This window comes from Ilyonectria robusta (assembly GCF_021365365.1).
Source record: "Ilyonectria robusta strain PMI_751 chromosome Unknown BGZ61scaffold_10, whole genome shotgun sequence".
Classification (NCBI taxonomy): domain Eukaryota; kingdom Fungi; phylum Ascomycota; class Sordariomycetes; order Hypocreales; family Nectriaceae; genus Ilyonectria; species Ilyonectria robusta.
In genome coordinates this window covers 1,248,534-1,267,780 of record NW_025764444.1, presented here as the reverse complement: position 1 = coordinate 1,267,780, position 19,247 = coordinate 1,248,534, and the positions used below count along the sequence as shown (strand labels likewise).

Below are 19,247 nucleotides of genomic sequence, written 5' to 3'. Positions count from 1 at the left end.
GTGTCTTTTGGTGTCTCCTCGTCATTCTTCGAAGGGTAGTGGGTTGGTTAGAGTGGCGGCAAGCAGAAGCCCACACTTGCAATACGGCGAACGAGATTCGGTCTATTTTCTGTACTTACAACCACTGAGCTGAAAGTACATCTACTTCTATATCGCAGAATTCCTCGTACGCAAAACTGAGCGCAAATAGACTGTGTTTTACATCAGTGCCTACAGTGTCACCAAGTCCCTTGCTACGTCTTTGAGCTCAAGTTTCGAAGACAATCTGTAGTGTTGGTGGGCGACTTATGGAACAAAGACCAGAGTAAAAAGCCATGTGACAAAACTGACAAGTTTCTACCTGCTTCTTTGATCCACTACATCGAATGAGACCCAAGGATTATGTGGATGTTTGATCTTGACTCATTCGAGGCCTAACTGAGTACGAGTTAACAAGGGGCAACGAATGAGCTAAAATTGAATCACAAACACACAGATGCAGGTAGCAGGCAGCAAACACAAGGCCCCAAACTTCAAAAGCAAACAATAAATCCGAATCTGCATATCTCTACATCTTGACTCTTCTTCAGACCCTCATCCAAATCCTCAAGCATCCTCTGATGGGCCTCAGCAAAACTCAACTTTGCAACTTGAACTGAGGCGACAAGTGTCGTGTCTTCATATTCAGCCTTGCGCTGTCACCTCTCGCTGCCTGACGGACTGACTAAATCCGGCATTTCTAACCTCATCGTCATATCCTCTATCCTTACGAAAAAAATCCACAGTTCACTACAGCATAATGGACCCAGCCACACTTAATCACCTCGTGGTCAGTGCAACTCACCTCAACACCAACTTCAATATCGATTTCAACGATATCTCCCTTTGCTATAAACCATATCTAAGTACTGACACCCTATCCTAGGATGAATGGGGCATCGCGGAGGCGCACGGGGCCTTGTGTCAGGAATTCGACATCCACTATCCCAGTCAGCTAGAGGTTTTTGACGACGCACTCCTAGACCTGTACCGCGATGTCTTGAAGCTAATAAACTATTACTTCTACGATCAAGGGGATGGGAGAGAGATTTTAGCCCGCGTCTACGAGTCCGCGAACGCGACTGCTATCGCCTTTTATAGAAAGGAGATCCAGACGCCCCAAGAAATTGCCAACGCGCTCCCGTCTCACTCTGAAGTCTTGGCTGTTCGATTCATCTGCCCGTATGGGCGTGCATATGGTTCCATTGCTGGAAGCCTTGCGGCGATGCGCCAGGCACACCTCCTTCAAGTCCCAGCACCAGGGCCAAGCAATGACGTTGGTTTATCATATCCGACTGCCAATACCTACACCTCCATCACAAATAATATCGTCGGAAAGACAGAACTCCAGAGATCGCCAACGCAAAGACCCAACGCATGATTTTGGCCGAAGCACTCAAGTCTGTCGGGTTAGGAGCAGGGACGGAAGGGACAGAAAAGCGCAGGTATTGACCGAGGTCGAGTTGCACTTTACTATCGACGTTGCCTTCAGCAGTTTTAGAGAGGCTTCAGGCAGAGAAACTCTCCTCAATCAATCGTCAGTGAGACAATTTGGAACGCTATCGCCCACACAAACACATTCGAGATCCAGGGCTTTTGTCACATCAGGATGGAAAGAGCGACAACAAGAATGAGGGATCAGACTTGGGTTGGTATGCATGAGGATAGGAGGCTAGCTGCTCTGTTTCGTTGTAGGCACATGCTCTTAGAGAAGGATAGAAGAACAACCAGCAAGCCCGAGTTTGTCCCGTTCCCCATGAATCACAGTCAAAATAACTCACCTACAAATTAAAAATCTCCAGCCAATCATTCGCCCCAATCAACCTCAACCTTACATCTTTTTTTCAAGGCAACATAAGTGTTGCGCCTTCAGATTGTGCCGCAAGCGTTGGCTTGGTCTTCCACTGTCAACTTCTACCCCCGATTACCTACCTAGCCAAACAGCCCATTTCCCTATACATTGGCAGACACATCTGCTCTCAACTGCGTCGCGTTGGAAGAAACCAATTCTTCTGCACATACGTTCGAAAGCACAGTTGCACTCGACATGGCTTCGATTAAAAACACCAGTCCCAGTCACCGCAAGTGGGTACGGATTGTTAACAAAGTGGACGCTCTGTATGACTCTGACGATTCGGGTGCCGACAACACCGGCGGCGGAACTTCCGATAAAGGGCAACTGCCAAGCGACCAGGGAGACTTTGAGGAGGTTTGCGAGGCCGAGGGATGGGGATATCAAGACGCATGCACTATTCTTATGTGGGAAACCATGTTGAACTTCCGTGACCGCGCCAGTTCCAACACGAATGATGAGAACAACCAAATCATTCGCCTCTATGGTGAGGTTCACACCATAATCTGCAATCATTTCAACTGACCCGAGCAGGAGGAGACCATTGTCCAACGTGTCAAGAATACCTTGTGGGGGGCCACCGTCGATCGTCACGGAAAACGTTTGGTGTCAACTCAGCAAATCAAGGACGCGATCCCGACCCGTGTTGAAATCCTGGCCACTAAATTCATCAGCCCGTTTTCAAGTCTCAGCGACTCTATCGAGGAATATCTCTGGGATTTGGGCCATAACCACTACCTGGATATCCAACCCAGGAGGTAGAACCGAACCAAGTCATCGTTCACGCTAAGCAGACAGCGCCCAGTGTGCCAGAGCTGCGAACAATCATCACGGTCGGGTTTAGGGAGCTTCCGAGGGTTTTATAACGGGCTTAACTATGAGCATGAAGTTTATGAGGCAGGAATGTTGATTTGGCTCACAAGACACATATTTCGTGTCAGATTCAGGGGAGGACATGATGGATCAGACGCCTTCACAGTTAGATGCATCACTGAGGTAGCCAAACCCGACAATTGACCCCTAAGATACAGTCACTCACAGATCGCCCGTGATGTCCATGTTATCTCCAGAACTCTAGCTATCAAGGGTAGGATGTTGAATGTCTGTCGATGTAGACCACTTTACGCTACCTACCCGGTAGACCAGGCCATCGTGACTCAAGAGCAGTCGACAACGTCAAGATAATTAACCTCCGTAATAGCAGTACATAGTACCCCGTGTCTATGGGGTAAGTCTGCCAACGTAAAGACGTTGTTGTGTTGAGTTGTGAGAGGCGATGTGCGTCTCACATGGCAATTCCCATGTCACACATCTGCCCGACAACTATCACCATCTCGCTCGTACAAACTTCGCCACTCCTGTACCTCCTGACTTTGTGTACCGCGTGACCATGTGTGGTCATAGCGTGGCAAGGTCGGGCGTCCAAACTATCTGTTGAGTGATGTTCTGGGTTTGTTGGACTGCAGGAGGTTGGGCACAGATGCTGTGCGAGGGGGTACGTAGGACCAGTGGGGGAAGGACGAATAATACGTGATATGTATTGAAAGTGTACAAAGAGTATAGCACAAGCCCCGTCCTCGTCATCTATGTCGTCAACGCATGAGGGGGGTATCCAAAAGATAGAGAATCATAAACCAGCGAGCCCATAGATCCACGTCATCTCAGTACGCCACGAGAGTCGCCTCATCTCGTCCCGAGGAGCCATCTCCTTTAAGCTTCCTCCACAACTACTGCGTCGATCCCTAGCTGAAGCAACAAGCTCCCCGTGATGAACAACAAGCACCCGCCAGATCTCCCCAGCAGCACCCTCCACGATCCGAAAAACAGCACCCCTCACGGTCGGAGAAACAGCACCCACCCCGGTCGGAGAAGCAGCAACCTCCACGGCTTGAGAAGCAGCACCCGCCACTCGACGACCCGCAGCACCCGGGCTTGCCGCGATTGTCGTCCCACGTGCGGTCCACCCACGCCATCGGGTCGGTCTTTGCGTAGCCTCGTGTGTTCTCGGGTCCCGGTGATGCCGCTGAGCTGGCCGTTGGCTGTGCCTGTGGCGCGGGAGGTGACGACACGGGCAGGAGGCCGTGGTGGGAGCGGGTGCTGGAGACGCTGCTCCGGGGGCTCTGCTGGCCGGGCGGGGCCCCGGAGGTGGAGACGGCGGCGGTGGACGCCTCGTAGGAGGGCGGAGGGGGATCGTCAAACCCGTCGTCCGCAGGAACGTGGGGCTTTCCCATTGTCTCCGGGAAAGGGCCGAAGGTGAGATAAGGATAATAATAAGGTGTGTAAGGTGTTTGGGACCGGTGGAGGCGGATGCCCTTGTTCCCTCGACTCCCTGACGAACGGTCCTTGCGCAGTGGGTTTTGCGCCCGTTACGTGCTGGTTTTTTGGCGCGATTTGTCCCACGTCTTACTCAACTTCTGGCGTTGCCGGTGGATGCGTTACCCACGCCCCAGACGCTCTGACAATATCGAAGGAGTTGAGATAGGGTACGAGATAGGGTGTGAGTGCATGCGAAAGAGGTAAAATATAGAAATGACGCGACAGAACAAGATGCGACCTTATTCAAGAAAAAGCTGCCCATTTAGCTGCCGTCGTCAGCAGCGTCGTCAGACCATCTTCAGCTCTCCATCTTTCGACTCCCATTGGCCATCACCCCGCAAGCGCACCAACAAGTCGGAGCAACGTCCTACCGCGACAATACAAAACGGACGAGCGGCTGACAGCACCAGCCGAACGCAGTAGTGGTGAAGGGCAAAAACTTGCTCGACTGAGTAGGGCATTCAGCCTTGTGCATGAAATATCCCGGACTTGGTGGCCGCACTATGTGTCTACATTCTGTAGGGTAGCCCTTAGATGAATCCCCTGCTCAGATCTCCTCCCGACCCTAGTCCATCATCATCGACGTCTTCTAGAAACCCGCACTTCAACATCGAATCCTCACCAAGCAAGGTCAAGGGTCGAACCTACGCTCGGCCGCTCTGATCTGACCTACTTCGGAACTAGAAGCGATATAGACCTGCCAGCTGCATCCAATCGTGCTCCTTCTGTAGAAGATCGGACCCCGAAGAGTCCGGGCAACAGCACAAAGCTTCGTGTGCTGCTACCACCTCTCTTTTACCTCGGCATGGCCAAGAGTCGGGACTTTCGCGGGCAAAGGACAAAATGCCTCGTGTATCACGGCGAGTCCGATCCCGGTGGCAGATAACCAGACAGGTTGGTGCCCATAGAGCCAGGCCCGCGACCAATACAAAGGCCATCATGAATCCTGCATTGACACGACGGCGCCGCTCCCTTGCCCGAGCGCTGACAAGAAGATTCAAGTCAGCAGCACGCACCCACCGTATCATACCTGAAACCCCAAGCGGCTGAGCGGGGACTGCCCCGTTGGGGGAGCCAGCCACATGTGAAGAGTTTATCTGATGTTCCAGTTTTCAACAGAGATGGTGCGTTTTTGAGCAGGCAGTTGTTCGGCGGTTCGGCGGGGGACGCGAGTTGTGTGACTGTGAGGTTTGACATCACTGAACCACAATTATTAAAGGCCAAAGCGCCTCAGCAGGGTTGCTTGTCAGACAAGTCCAGGCTCTGGGACGATGGAAGCAAAGGCACGGGACTCATAGCTCCTCTTGTGATGGTGTTGGACCCATTAACTGCGCTCTCATCATGGCGATTGGCTGGTGCCAGGGGCGTCGTCTATACCGACACTCCTTAGCTACCCGAAAGACTCAAACCATCTCATCAACGAGGCACAGGGGGTTGGGCCTGTCAAACAAGGAAAGACTCCTCGAGTCAGAGAGGAGAAGACGGTTCCCATTGTAAGTTACAACAGAGATACAATGAGGCGACTGACCCGACTGAGCTAAAAATCATGACCCAAGGCCACCACGGTGCAGTCGTGGTAACGGTTGTGAATGCCGCTTCTTCAGATTCAGGATTTAGGTTTAAGATTAGCAACCACTAACATTTGCTTACGCATCAGAGATTCTCAGGTTGAAAGTAAAAGCACTCTACTCACGCGACAATAATAAACCAGCTGCGTTTTGATACCGACCTACAGCCTTGGCCTGGTCCATGTGCTCGAGGCTGGTCCTTGGTTACCGATGTCTTCGCTCGCTGGTGAATGCGTTACACAGCTGGCCTGAGGGTTCTCAAAAGGGTATGTCAAGTTGGAGTATTTTCATGGAGACCTGTTTTTAGGTTGAGGCCATCCGGAGCTTCTCTGATGGTGTCCAGCTAAGCCTCCAGGGACAGGCTCCCCCGGTCCATGAAATGCCCTGAGCGCTGGCTGGCCAAACGAATTGAGTCTGGGACCGCACTTGCGGGGGTTTTCCACGGCCTCTTTCGAAAAGTCGTTGCCATCACAGCCAATTTAGCGCAGCAGGTCATTTCATCATCCCCTCCAAGCGTCCGATGTTTCCGTCCCCTGGTCGTCGCGATGGCAGCCGCTCTGTCATGAGGTGACACGATGTCTTCGATCCGTATTAGTACCGCACGGAAATGCCGGGCACAATAATACGACATAATCATTTTGTTGTGTCCAAGTGGCTATTAAAGACTAGACACCTGCCTTCAGGTCACACAACTGTTGTGTAAGCATGGTGTCGAAGTGTCTCGGTCGTCTGTCCGCTTGCCGGTCGATCGTTGTCCATTTAGGAAGCACTGTAGAGGTGTGTGCATTGGAGGACGAACGCAAATTTACACATCGCTCTTCCTTGTGATGGAAGATCTCCGTGTACAAGGTCTTAGCTGGTGAGGTGAGATATTGGAGCGGAGTCCGCCAAGACAAGTGGTCCGGCATGTCCGAGCCCACCGTTGTCAACCATGCCCAAACCCTGCGAGTCTGCGACGCCCAAAGCGCATGGTGATTCCAGCTCCCAGCGCGGGACCACTCTTCTGCTGGAACCCTCAGACGCCGAAGAACCATTGCATTACGTACAAACGTATGGGGAAATGGCTCGATTGAGCTTCAATAGCTCCCAAGGCATGGCTCGAGCTATGAGACGATGGAGCCTTCCCCAGATGGACACATCTTGCCCACGGGGTAAAGGCGGGTTAAGAGCAAACTGTTACGTATAGCGTCTGTCCATCAGATCCAACAATCGTGGAGTTAGTGTTCGTAGTATAAAAAAGCGTGCGTCTGATGGAATCCAACGTCATCGAATTCTCGGCAGAACGATTGCCGCCGTGGCTTACCACACCCGCATGGCCGGGGTCAACCCCTGTCCAAGAAGGGCGAGAAAGCGGCTTGTCAACGGTAACACCAAGGGCAAGTGTGGCCTCGTTGCCATCGCACCACATCGGAGGCTAGCTTGGGAACCTTGTGTCTTGGCTAACCGGTGAAGGCTCGACAAGAGAGCGGCGTTGGAGATCGGTGCTTCCCCGTTCCTGGCTTGCTGCCTCGTCCGATCGGCTGCATCAATGCCTGCAAGCTCCCCTCAGCTTGGTGTGGTGATGAGTGCTAGGGGGGGGGTAGCGCCCACCACTCGCCCGACGTGGCGGGGCTTCCAGAAGAAAATATCGCATTCTAGCGTGCTCTCTGGTAATGACCCCGGACAGTAGGCGTTCGGAAGCTATCCTCCCACCCACACCACCAAGCGCGGCAATGCCCGGATGGATGTTTCGTGTGACGACAATGCTGAAGCCGATAAAAGTGCCCGACCAACGGTGCCACAAATTGGTAATGAAGGGAAGACGTAGATGGATTTAAGGGCATCTTCGTTTCCGGAGCCTGCTGGTCTGTGGCAATGTGATATGGTTCGCACTAACGCGGCATGCTTTCGTCACCGGGCGAGGACTAGCTTAATGTAAGGGTATCTGGATGCTGGACGGTTGATTGACAGTGACATGGCCGTGGAATGGTGGCGCATGGCACCAGGTAAGGAAGAACGCTTTCTGTCCTTGGTCTGGCCATGTTTCGTTGACTGAGGTCTCTGATGGCTGGACATTTCTTGGTTCTTGCTGTCCGGTGCTCGACTGCACGTGCGTCCAATGTAGGGATATTGGCATTTGAGTCTGTCCAGTTAACGCCCCCAAACTGGCCTTGATCTGGGTCAATGAGGCGCAGAGGGTAGCTGGGGATGCCCAATACGGAAGGTGAGGAACGGTGATGATGAGCGGCGTGTGAGAGAAAAGCCCGTTGAAGTGATGGGCCGTGACGAGAGTGCAGAGGCGCAATTGGTACAGAAGAGACCGCCAAGAATAAGAAAGAGGAGAACAACCAGGGGCACCTGAGGTGGGAATATCGAGCCGGGGCCGAGTACGCATCCTCAGCAAGGTCCGCACCATGGCAGGTTGGGATGGGATCCGGGGCGTGGGTGTTTTGGAGGGCAGGGTCTTAGGGACAAGGAGATGCCAATTCAATTAGTAGTTTGATGCACATGTGTGTCTTATTATTTAGACGATAACGATAGCGATGGAGCTGTGATGCGTGGCGAAGTGTAAAGGCAGTGGGGTGTAACAGATCGAGCATGTGAGGTGATGGCGGCATTGGGTTTGTGGTGTGGTGTTTACCGTGTTTGGATGTGGAAGTGGATTATTGGGGTAGGCTTTCACGGAAGTTGGAGAAGGAAGGCAAGGGATCGTAGGCCAAGAGTCTTGATTCGGGTTGATAATGACAAGGGAAGCGGGACGTTCCCTCTTTAGCGCAGCAAACAGACACGACAAACCAGTCACTTGGGTCGACGATGGGACTTGAATAAGCAAAGAAGGGCTGCTTTCAAGATGGCCTGGTTTGTTGTCCGTGCTGGTTTCTGGTTTTTCATACGCTTCCGGGACAATGAAGTGATTCAGGCCAGCCGATTGTGTCTGGGGTGGTTCGGCCGTGATTGCGAGACATCATGGCCCGCCGTGTCAGCCACCCCGGCCGGTAGCAACAGGCGAGAGGGGTCTCAGAGTGAGTGGTTGTTTGGCCGCGTGCGAATGCGTATGCGGATGGGTGAGGCTGTGTATTCCGGGTGTGGACATAAGTGGGCTCCGAAGCCAACGATCTTAAATTGTACTCACTTTTGGGTATGCTCCGTTCAGATGGGAAATCGAAAATGTGTGGGTTTGCGGTCGCGGGTGTCCGTCACCAGGACCAGGTCTGTTTCCTGCCCTTGTTGCCGTCGATGCCCTGGCTTCCCACATTTACTGGTCAAGACGAGAGTCGCGCGCCCGATGTGTGAGGAGAGAAAAGAGAGTCAGACTGAGCACCGGGGGAGCGCGAGAGACGGGGCCGGACGAGGGGGCAGAGGAGGAAGGAACAGACCAACGGCGTCCATAGGCAGGCAGAGAGTCCAGAGCACTTGCTTTTTTTGCTTTGCCGCCATCTGCAAGCCGCGCAGTCCACCCATCCACACCAACAATCCCAGTGGCAAGCTGCCCAGCATGACGGTCCGAGAGATCGTCCAGATGGCCTGTGCCGTCGCCGCCCCCAGCAACACACCCATGCGCCTTCTCTCCCTTGTCGTGTCCGGGAGCTACTAAGCTACCCCTGGCACGTTGATGCGGGACGCAACCACGTACTGTGTAAGGTACATTGCCTTCGCACAGTACGGCGATATCTCCTTCCACCCCGTAGGGTGAGTGAGACTTGGTCCCTCTGCGCAGTCGAATCTCGCATTCGTCTTTTGCTGGGTGTTTTGGATCCATTTGGGTCTCTCTCCGGCTGCATCGTCTCTGTCATCGTCTCTGCCACTGTCTCTCTGTGAGACTTACCGGCGCGGGGAGTCAGAGACGGTGTGTGTGATTCACTGCTGCCCGTGTTGCTCGCACTCTCCGAGTGGCTCTCTGACTCCCGTCCCCTTCGCCGCTGGTGTCGTCGTGTTGTCGTGTTGTCGTCGTGTTGTCGTCGTTGGTCTTGTCCTTGCTCTTTCCTGGGGCCTTCGACCTACCCCATACATCCATGTCCCTCCGTATCGCGTCGCCGCTCTCAACTCTTGGCTTTTCTTACTCCTGCTCCCTTCCTCCTCCCTCTCGCCCCCCACCAACACATCCCAGCCAACTGGCCCGAGCAGCACTAGAAGCTCTAGTCGACGGACCCAGTGCAACATCCTGAGCTTCCATGCATATCGTCTCCGTCTCCGTCTCCATCTCCGTCTCAATTGGCCCCAGCTCACACTCCTACCCTCTCCCCTCGTGCCTTCTCCCTCGGCCCATTGTTTCCCAACATCCCATCGTCTCCTTCTCCTCTCCTCAGCTTCGACCTTAAGTAGGGCCTCTTCCCCCTCTACCTTTCTCCCATTCATCGCCTCGCTATCCCACTTCCTCCCTCCTCTACCCCAAGGTCACTCGGCCAAGGTTGTCTTTCCTTCCTTCCACTTGGCACCTCCCCATAACTTTGTTTAATCCTTCCTTCTTTCTTCGCACCAACTCTTCCACACCCATCAGCCGCGACTCCAACAATAACAACGGCATTGCGATAGCCCACCATGGAGTCCAAATCTTCCGGCGAGACCCCGACCAATGTCGGCGGCGAGAAGGGTACCCAGGCCACAGACTATGACCAAGGCACTACCGTGCCCAACAACAGCGACGGCATGGCCTATGAGCAGGAGAGCTTTGCCACCCGCAACGGCCTCAACTTGAACTCTTTCAAGCGCCGCGACTATGGCCATGGCCTCGTCGAGATGGACCGCAAGATGAAGCCTCGCCATCTCCACATGATAGCCATCGGTGGTTCCATCGGAGCCGGTTTCTTCGTCGGTTCAGGTGGTGCCCTATACAAGGGTGTAAGTTGACCTCGTACCCATCTGATGCGCGCGATGGCTAACCCTGTGAACAATAGGGCCCCGGTTCTCTCTTTGTAGACTTCATGATCATCGGTATCATGATGTTCAACGTCGGTATGTCATGATTCCTTTCCCTTTTCATGTCGACGGCCATAGATACCATCTTTGGCATTCCGATCTTGGACAACAGCACTGACGCATGCTCTCCCAAATAGTCTTTGCTCTTGGTGAGCTCGCTGTCATGTATCCCGTCACCGGTGGCTTCTATACCTACTCTGCTCGCTTCATCGACCCCTCGTGGGGTTTCGCCATGGGTTGGAATTACGTCTTCCAGTGGGGAGCAGTCCTTCCGTTGGAGCTAACTGTGTGCGCCATCACCATTGAATATTGGACCACCTCCGTTTCTCCCGCAGTCTGGATTACCCTCTTCCTCCTCGCCATCGTCGTCATCAACGTTTTTGGTGCCCTTGGTTATGCTGAAGAGGAGTTCTGGTCGTCTGTGCTCAAACTTGGAGCTACTATCGCCTTCATGATTATCGCGCTTGTCTGCGTGTTGGGTGGTGGTCCCGAAGACGGGAGATACTCAGAGTACCAGGGCGCCAAGCTATGGCACGAGGGCTCCGGTGCCTTCAAGAATGGCTTCAAGGGCTTCTGCTCCGTCTTTGTCACTGCGGCTTTCTCCTTCGCTGGTACTGAGCTCGTTGGTCTTGCCGCTGCTGAGTCGCGCAACCCTGCCCAGGCTCTCCCGGGCGCCATCAAGCAGGTGTTCTGGCGTATCACTCTCTTTTACATCCTCGGTCTTTTCTTCGTCGGTCTTCTTGTCAGCGCCGATGACGATAGACTCCTTAGCGAGAGCTCCTATTCCAACTCCAAGGCCTCTCCTTTCGTGTTGGCCGCCGAGTATTCTGGTCTCAATGGTTTCAATCACTTCATGAACGCCATTATTCTCGTCTCGGTCCTGTCCATCGGTGTTTCCTCCGTCTACGGCGGCTCCCGAACTCTGACTGCGATGGCCCAGACCGGATATGCCCCCAAGATCTTTAGCTACGTCGACCGCAGCGGCCGACCTCTCTTCTCAGTTCTCCTCATCATCGTCCTTGGCGCCCTAGCCTATGTCAACCTGTCTGCCGATGGAGGTACTGTCTTCGACTGGCTCCTGGCCTTGTCTGGTTTGTCGACCCTCTTCACGTGGGGCTCAGTTTGCTTGGCCCACATTCGCTTCCGTAAGGCCTGGGCCTACCATGGCCATACCCTCGATGAGATCCCCTTCCAGGCCGTCGGTGGTGTCTATGGCTCTTATCTCGGTCTTATCCTCATTGCTCTTGTCATGATTGCTCAGGTAAGCCCCCGTGGAATGTTTCCATGTTGGTTCCAGTTGCGCTAACCATTAATTCCAGTTCTATACGGCCATTATTGCTGGCCCCGGTCAGCCCGGTATGGGCACGGTCGAGGGCTTCTTCAAGTCGTACCTCGCCTTCCCCGTTGTCCTCTTCTTCTGGGCTGTCGGCTACCTGTGGAAGCGACAAGGCCCCATCAGAACCGCTGAAATCGATGTCGACACTGGCCGACGTGAGCATGACTGGGACGAGATCAACGCTTTCCGTGCTGAGGTCGCGAAGTGGCCGGCGTGGCGTCGTGCCCTCAACAAGGTCATGTAAGACAATATATTTGAGTTAATTTGAGGGCCACAATTAGGCCTTCAGTTGCGTGCACATCTAGATTGAGACTTCTCAAACACATGTTAGCCAGGAGTGTCCTACGACCAAAGGTAACATGAGTGAGAGGAAGGCATTATTGTTATTTAGTCTCCTGCATACCATTTCGCGCTAGATACCATGAGTTGTGAGCTGTATTCTAGCAATGGAAATAAATCCGACGCATTCTACACTGCACTTACCCTGCGTGACTGGCTTGCATGAAGTGTGAGGTTTCCCCCTTGTACAGCCGCATTACGTGCCGGGGTGAGGTGCGGTCTGGAGTGACGGGGTGGTATGATGGTTCATTCCGAAAATGGAAACGAGGCTCGGAGAAAAGACGGCCAAGAGGAGGGTGTTATCACTGACCAAGATGGAGAAAGAAAGAAAAAGTTGAGGAAAAGCTGGGGAAGCTTGAGAAATAATGGGAAACTGGTAAGAAATGGAGAAATAACGGAAAATTCACCAGCTGCAGACTACCTATATATGATGCTGTGCAGCATGTTATTCACGCCTTGTACGGTGGAGACTGCGCCCTTCGGAAGATGAGGTGGATCCATCGATTGATACCGCCGCTGAGCCAGTGCCTTTAATGCTCCTTTAAGTCTGAAGTCTTTAAGGGCCTTGTAGCATGGGAAGCTAAGATGAGAGACTTCATGTAGGATGAATATGTTGGAACAGGTGGGATCAGTGTCTAAATGGTGAGTGAAATGGGTTGTGAGAGACAAGTATTGGGTTTGGCTGGTGACCAAGGTCGATAGACTAGAGCCACGAGTGGATTGACTTAACGTAGCAGGACGGGACGGGACAGATTAGACGCCGTTGATGAACCGATGGCAGAAGAGTTAAGGCAGGTTTGACCTAACACAACATATTCAAGAGTCTTGTTGAGATGGATGTGGAAGTAGGTAGTTGCGGTTGTGATGACGTTTGGAGAGACTGCGTGGGGATACGACCCAACATCATTCTGGACTCATTCCGAGTCGGCAACAGCCAGAGCCAATGAGATGGTTTGGGAACTTCCTTACGCCGTTACCTTTCAACGGCCTTGCACTGCTGCAAAGCCACGGCTATTAGTTTTAGGTACGTAAATGCGTAGACAGTGGAGGCGTAGCCATGATCCATGATCCGGGGAGGTGGGGTGCGGAGTCGGTGGAAATGTCGGCAGTCTCTTGTGCAGCCTCTTGCAGCGCCACAACCATGGATTTGAAACCGAACTACAACTATTCGCATGTTAGGTAAAGCAAACGACATGGAGGTGATGTTGCAGGTGCACGTCATGCGGTTCTAGGCATGTGTTGGTTCAGTTAGGAGTCATGCCATGGGCTACGGTGAGCCGGTGCCAACCAAGGTGGGGGAGGTAGCGTGGCGCGACAGCACAGTGTCCTACAGTGAGCGAGGACCTCGGGGTCTCCCATCCGTCCGCAACCTCGGATGACCCTGCGGAATCTCAATTACCCCAGGCCGAGCTGCGTCGCAATCTACGCGTACGGGGCAATAGGGGCTCCACGCAGATAAGGTGCAAATTGAACGGAGCAGATGGGAGCAGATGCAGTGGTTTAGCAGTACCGAGTACGTACGAGTTACTTGATGAAAATTGGAGGATGCGGGGGAGGGCGATCCGGGGGCAGGGTACGATGGGGCCTTTTTACATAAGAAAAAAGGCTGTGTGGTTTTTTTTTTTTGGGGACCGGTTTGACAGATTAAGTAGGGGGGGTTACATGGACTTGTGCGGGGAACGCGTTGGAGCGTTGGAGAATTGGCGGCTGGGCTGGGGAAATGGCAGGGGGAGCTGGTGGAATCGGGGATTGTTCGATGGGCATTGCTGTGAGGAAAAGATGGCCAAGTGTCGGAGGTTTTCTCTGATCGTTCTAGAAGAACGCTGGCTGCCAGGGGACAAGCGGCGTAGCGCAGGTTCGTGGCAGTGGTTGCAGGCCTGTGGTTGTAGCGGCTGCGCTGTGGTTGGCCAGCGCGTGTTTTTAGGGAGGGCGTCTATCCATTTTGGGGCTGAGGCTGCTGAGGTCACTCTGGGGACAACCACACTGTGCCCTGAGCCAAGCGAATCTGGCACTCCAAGCGAGTTGGCTGACAATAAGGTGTCGGCTAGGCGCTTTCGAGCCAAGCCGCCAACATCAAACGTCGCCTCAATCGGCTCAGGCCACTCCAATATCGACTTCACATCCACTTTGTAGGCAAATCGGATCCCCATCCACAGCCTCAAACCATCCTTGCCGGCGGCGGACTCCCTACGTACCTACCCCCTGTCGTCAAGTTTGGCTTGCACGCCTCAGCGAACACACGGCAGCGCTACAAGAGCACCTCCCTCATTGAGGGTAGTCCGCCAGGCACGTCGGCCATGATCCGTCGTGCTACGTTAGCTCAGGATACGGCCCGCCGCTTCCGTGACGCCAGGCGCGGCCTCGCTCTTCTAGAAGCTATGACGTCCAGTCGACAGCTCCCATCCCTACCTACCGGCGAGTCGCGCGCTTCCGTTGCACATCGCCACTGACCAGTGACGGAACAGCATCTCGCCCGTGTGCTCTGCTAGCATTGTCCTCCAGCTTTAGAACTACTTCACCCCAGCTTGTCTCAGCCCAACACGCCGTCACCTATTACTTAATGACATGACGGATCTGGGTCGCCCATCTCGCCGTACTACGTACCCCAGAAAATCCCCATTCTCCTGAACTGGGTCCCTGTGGGCTATAGCCGTGGAAAGCCGACTTCTGGCACCTGCTTCCTGCGATCTACGACTCGTGGGGAGCGCTGCGAACCCCTGCTGCCGCGAGTTGTTACGTACAACGGCGTGGGAGATCCGGGGAAAGACTCCACGCGACGGCCAGAATCCGGGGCTGGTTTACTCGTGCCGATGCCATCCGCGGAGGTGCATGGGAGTTTCAAACCATCACATGCATAGAGTTCCAAGTGAAGCAGGCATACGGCGTGTAATCGCCGCGTTTAGGTGAGAGACATGATGGTGTACTCGGCGGATGTCTCGGGCATGGCATCACTGCCGACTGCGACACCGTGGGCGTCTCGGCTGGGCTTGGTGTGGGGAAGCTGAATCGGGGCGTGTCGTTGATGGGCTGCCTCCCACAACCTTTTGACTACATCCAGGGGCTATCAGATTGAGGCCCTGTGTGTTCAGGGTCTTTGTTTATGGGACCACCAGATCAGACCCATCTGCTCGTGAGCGTGGCTTGTTGGGTGTTGCGACTCGGAGAACTAAGTCGTGGCTTAGCCTCGGGGGCAGAGGCTAGCGACAGCCGGTGAGCTTCAATGCCGAATGACTTTTTGGTGGTTTGATACACCCCTTGAGCTGGTAAGTCTGTCTGGTGGTTGTCTTTTTATTAGCATAGCTGCCAAAGCAGTAGTGGTAGGCTAGGGCCTTAACTATCCAGCACCTCGTCATGGATTCGTAGACTTCTTAGTAGCTAATTCTCTCACTTTGCTTAAGGCCACTAAAGATGGCTGATGACCAGTGCCCCTATGAAATCGTTCGCAATATTCAATCATTCTAATAGGACATACTAAGCACGACGACCTAAGATCCACCGACGTTGCCGTTGAAAAGCATTGACTATGATGTCAAATAGCAACAGGACAAGGACACGTGTAGAAGACGCTGGTTTAGAATCCCTTTGAATCTGCTTCCGTGTTCCATTTCCAGGCTAGATTTCCAACGTTTATCATAGAAGTGATGATCCACAAAATGAACTCACTTGGGCTAGAGAGATCGTACTATTTCGTTTCTGCACGCTTCGATATCCACCGGCTCGCTATTCTATAGGGGCACTCTAAACGTAGTGTTTGGGACTGCTGCCTCGAGAATTCCATGATCTCAAGACAACACTCTCGAGATGCTGGCCCTCCTTAAACTAACCAAAGTGGGTATCAACCAACAATCAATCAGCCAACTCAGACTTACTGGCTCACCTTAATTTATTTCCCCTTCGGTGGCATTATCGATATCATTTCAATTAGAATACTTTCACACTATCGGGTGTTCAATTCACCTTGAGTCAATAGGGGTAAAATTGAGCTAAATCCTTAGTTTCGCACGCATCACAGCGCAATCGCTCAATTCACCACCATCAATCCAAAAGACAGAGCTATTTCATACAAAATCGAAACCATTGTTGGCGAAACTGACAGCACGCGCTTACATTAGTGCTAAAGATGGGAATGCCATAGAGTCGATGATTACACCCCGCGAAAGGGCCAAAACAAGCCGCACATCTGCCTGCTAGCGTGGCTGTCAAAGGAATGTGTGTGGCGAACCAACATCATAAGCCTCACCAACCGCCAGCCCAACAACTCACGGCACACAAATCCTCCGCTGCACCGCACAAAAGAAGCTCGAAAATGCCCAAAAGACACCAGTCGCGTTCCAGAGCATAGCCTCTATTCAACGACACTCGCGATAAAAAGGACAAAAAAAGAGGCGAGCGTCATCCTGGCGGCGTCGAACTGGGGACCTACGGTTCCCTGCCGGGCTTAAGGTCCGAAATCCTAGGGACGAACCCTATCCCGTATGTCCAGTCGGCTCGAGAGAGGTTATTGTGGTGAGCAGCAGGAATTAGGAATGATAAGGCTTTCTTCCTTTGTCTGTTTGCTGGTTGGCGGTGGCTGGTGGCTGGTTGCTGGCAGGCAGCTGTCAACCAGCTGTCAGGCGAAATTTCCGACCACTGGCTGTCAACAGTGAGGGAGAACACCATCTGGTGTTCTCCAGCCGTTCCCATCACGTGGCAGGGTTCCCAACGTCATTTACTCGCCTTAGTTATCGAGACCCTCGAAAATAAAGTCAACTTTCAGTCAACCCGGACACAGCCCTACCTATTTTGCCCTAGTAATACAGCTCGTGGCAGTACATAAAGCCAGCTAGTTCGGGGATCTCGAGTATCCCGGTTACAATCAAGTCATTCATTATGCATATTATACGTGTTATGAGGCCTCATCAGTAGCCGATTTATTTCCAGGCTGAAATCATGTTAGATCTAAAGCCTTGTGCGCTAAGAACAAAATGACGACTACCAAACATCAAAGCAGTTCGACGCCTTTCCGGAAGGAGATTTCAGTAAGAGCTTGTTTCAATATATTCAGCCTTAACTCTTTAGGGTCTGCCTTCTCGCCTTAAATCTCCGCGTCTACTCTGATGGCTGTTCCGCTGAAAATATGCCCGGTTTTGCGGCTCAGGGTGCCATGTCAACGTGGATATAGCACCAGCACAGCGGACTGGCCAATGGTTGCCGATTCCCATGATAATCATGCTAACACTAGCCTATGCGCTCGATCTGGATGCATATGGGAAACATGAGCGGATTAAGCACCGCCAGACTTGCTTCAACTGTATAGTTGTGGTCAGAGTCTTCATGCTTCACCAACAAACTCCGAACCTCTCGACTCTCAGGAATGAGCGCGTAGAGACTGGAAGGGTCGCCCAGAGGACCATACTCTCCAATGTTAGTGAACGGGTTGATAACTCCTGGCTCCCAAATATTATCATCCCGCTCCTTGTAGAGGGTGAGATGCATTCTGTAGTCATCAAGTTTGCAGACCAGCACAAAGACTGTGCTCTGCCCACATCCCCGCTGCCTGAACTCTTTCGGCGTTACACAAAATCTTACAAAGCACATGAAATGCCGAAAGTGTTTGATAGAAAAGGTATGCTCGTCGGCGTGCCAGAATGCGTCGGGGACTGCCTTGATGTTGTGGATTCTGAATGCTTTGGTGTCTCTCTTGAAATTGACACTAATTTGGCGATTGGTACCAGTATAAACAATAACACGGCTCGGGTTATTTTGCGAAGTAAGAGCCAGGTATATCGGACGATTGCGATCTCCGAGTTTGGGTGTCGTTCCCGTAAACGATTGCGGCCAATGCCGGAAGTATGTGTCCATAACTCGCTTCAGGTAAATCGCGAGTCTTATGGGCACATCGTTCCCTCGCTCGTAACAACTCAAGTTCATGGTGTAGATGCTTCCCATGAGGTGATGAATAGGTGTGTAGATCTTCACCCCCTTATTCGTGATGCTGATCTCGTCTCGAAAACTGAACTGGCCATCATTCAAATGAATTCTGCCGCATTGGGAAAAGTCGGCGGGACTTTCCGCCAGTATCCCGTGATATTCTGAGTCGTCTTTTGCTATCCATGCGAAGAGTGACAGATCCGTAGTTTTCTTCAGAATTTCTTCCTGTAGCCTAGCAAATGCCCGGCACCCTTCACCATAGAGCATGGGCATATTCACATCGAATATACCCAGCAGGCAATAAGCCATGTCTTCAACACGGGTTGTCTGTCGCTGAGCAGCCCAAGACATTCGTTTCGCTAATGAGATTGCTTCCAAGGACATGTGCCCTTTCAGCACATCCTGGTCAATACCGGTGATGGCTTCGAGCTCTTCCGCAGTATCATTCTTCGTCCCCAGAGGGTTCCAATCGGCATCATAGAAGACAACATCAGCTGGCGCGATAAGCTCTTGGAGGGTCCATCCTCTCGAAAGCCAACGACAATTTCTTAAACCATCCTGCGTCGATGATAGATTTCTGTTTGGTAGATCCGAGAGAAACGCTAGGCAATAGGCAGCATTCTTATACCAGCGAAACATCGAGTTGATGGCTTCCGAGAGTTCGGCGCTGGAAGACTTGTCAATGCAGCAAGTGTCCACCCAGACGTAGTCAAGACCTTGGCCAAGGGCTGTTCGACAAGTTGCCTTAATCTTAGAGAAGCTGGCCGTCTTATTTCGAGCGACGGTGAGGTCTTTCATATCTTCAAAGGTCACCTCGTCGCCTTCCCATGTGTGTGATAAAATTGCGTAGGGCTTTTGCACTGGGTCGTGGAAGCTTTCAAGCCTCAAGGTACGTGCGTTGATGAGTCTCATGGTGGTTTTCTTCTTTTTGACAATGTGTGATTGGAGGGAGAATCGAGGTGGAAGTGACGCAGACTGGGAGGTACGTGATACAACCTAAAATTATGTGCAA

At 52.7% G+C, this 19,247-nt stretch overlaps 6 protein-coding genes across 6 annotated transcripts; 3 read left to right on the top strand and 3 right to left on the bottom strand.

Moving 5' to 3' along the window:
• Positions 1 to 578: 578 nt before the first annotated feature.
• BGZ61DRAFT_588682 (uncharacterized protein) lies at positions 579 to 1,399 on the top strand (the record flags this gene model as incomplete). The annotated part of the gene is made up of 2 exons (XM_046256537.1): positions 579 to 808; positions 905 to 1,399. Exons 1-2 carry the CDS (start codon positions 779 to 781, stop codon positions 1,397 to 1,399), a joined length of 525 nt encoding a protein of 174 aa, XP_046104436.1. The 5' UTR covers positions 579 to 778.
• Positions 1,400 to 3,379: 1,980 nt separating this feature from the next.
• Positions 3,380 to 4,419, bottom strand: BGZ61DRAFT_452559 (uncharacterized protein). Its single transcript, XM_046245965.1, has one exon. The coding sequence runs from the start codon at positions 4,099 to 4,101 to the stop codon at positions 3,613 to 3,615; it is 489 nt and encodes a 162-aa protein (XP_046104435.1). The 5' UTR covers positions 4,102 to 4,419; the 3' UTR covers positions 3,380 to 3,612.
• A 3,948-nt stretch (positions 4,420 to 8,367) lies between these two features.
• On the top strand, positions 8,368 to 9,460 carry BGZ61DRAFT_36230 (uncharacterized protein). The gene has a single exon (XM_046241350.1). It carries the CDS (start codon positions 8,585 to 8,587, stop codon positions 9,326 to 9,328), a length of 744 nt encoding a protein of 247 aa, XP_046104434.1. The 5' UTR covers positions 8,368 to 8,584; the 3' UTR covers positions 9,329 to 9,460.
• On the bottom strand, positions 9,460 to 10,403 carry BGZ61DRAFT_36225 (uncharacterized protein). The gene has a single exon (XM_046241344.1). It carries the CDS (start codon positions 10,087 to 10,089, stop codon positions 9,592 to 9,594), a length of 498 nt encoding a protein of 165 aa, XP_046104433.1. The 5' UTR covers positions 10,090 to 10,403; the 3' UTR covers positions 9,460 to 9,591.
• BGZ61DRAFT_352053 (amino acid permease-domain-containing protein) lies at positions 10,273 to 12,230 on the top strand (the record flags this gene model as incomplete). The annotated part of the gene is made up of 4 exons (XM_046240391.1): positions 10,273 to 10,572; positions 10,629 to 10,686; positions 10,788 to 11,911; positions 11,970 to 12,230. 4 exons carry the CDS (start codon positions 10,273 to 10,275, stop codon positions 12,228 to 12,230), a joined length of 1,743 nt encoding a protein of 580 aa, XP_046104432.1.
• Positions 12,231 to 18,340: 6,110 nt separating this feature from the next.
• On the bottom strand, positions 18,341 to 19,147 carry BGZ61DRAFT_305131 (heterokaryon incompatibility protein-domain-containing protein; the record flags this gene model as incomplete). Its single annotated transcript, XM_046238728.1, has 1 exon — positions 18,341 to 19,147. A coding segment is annotated over one exon (807 nt), but the record flags the coding sequence as incomplete, so codon positions are not given.
• Positions 19,148 to 19,247: the final 100 nt, after the last annotated feature.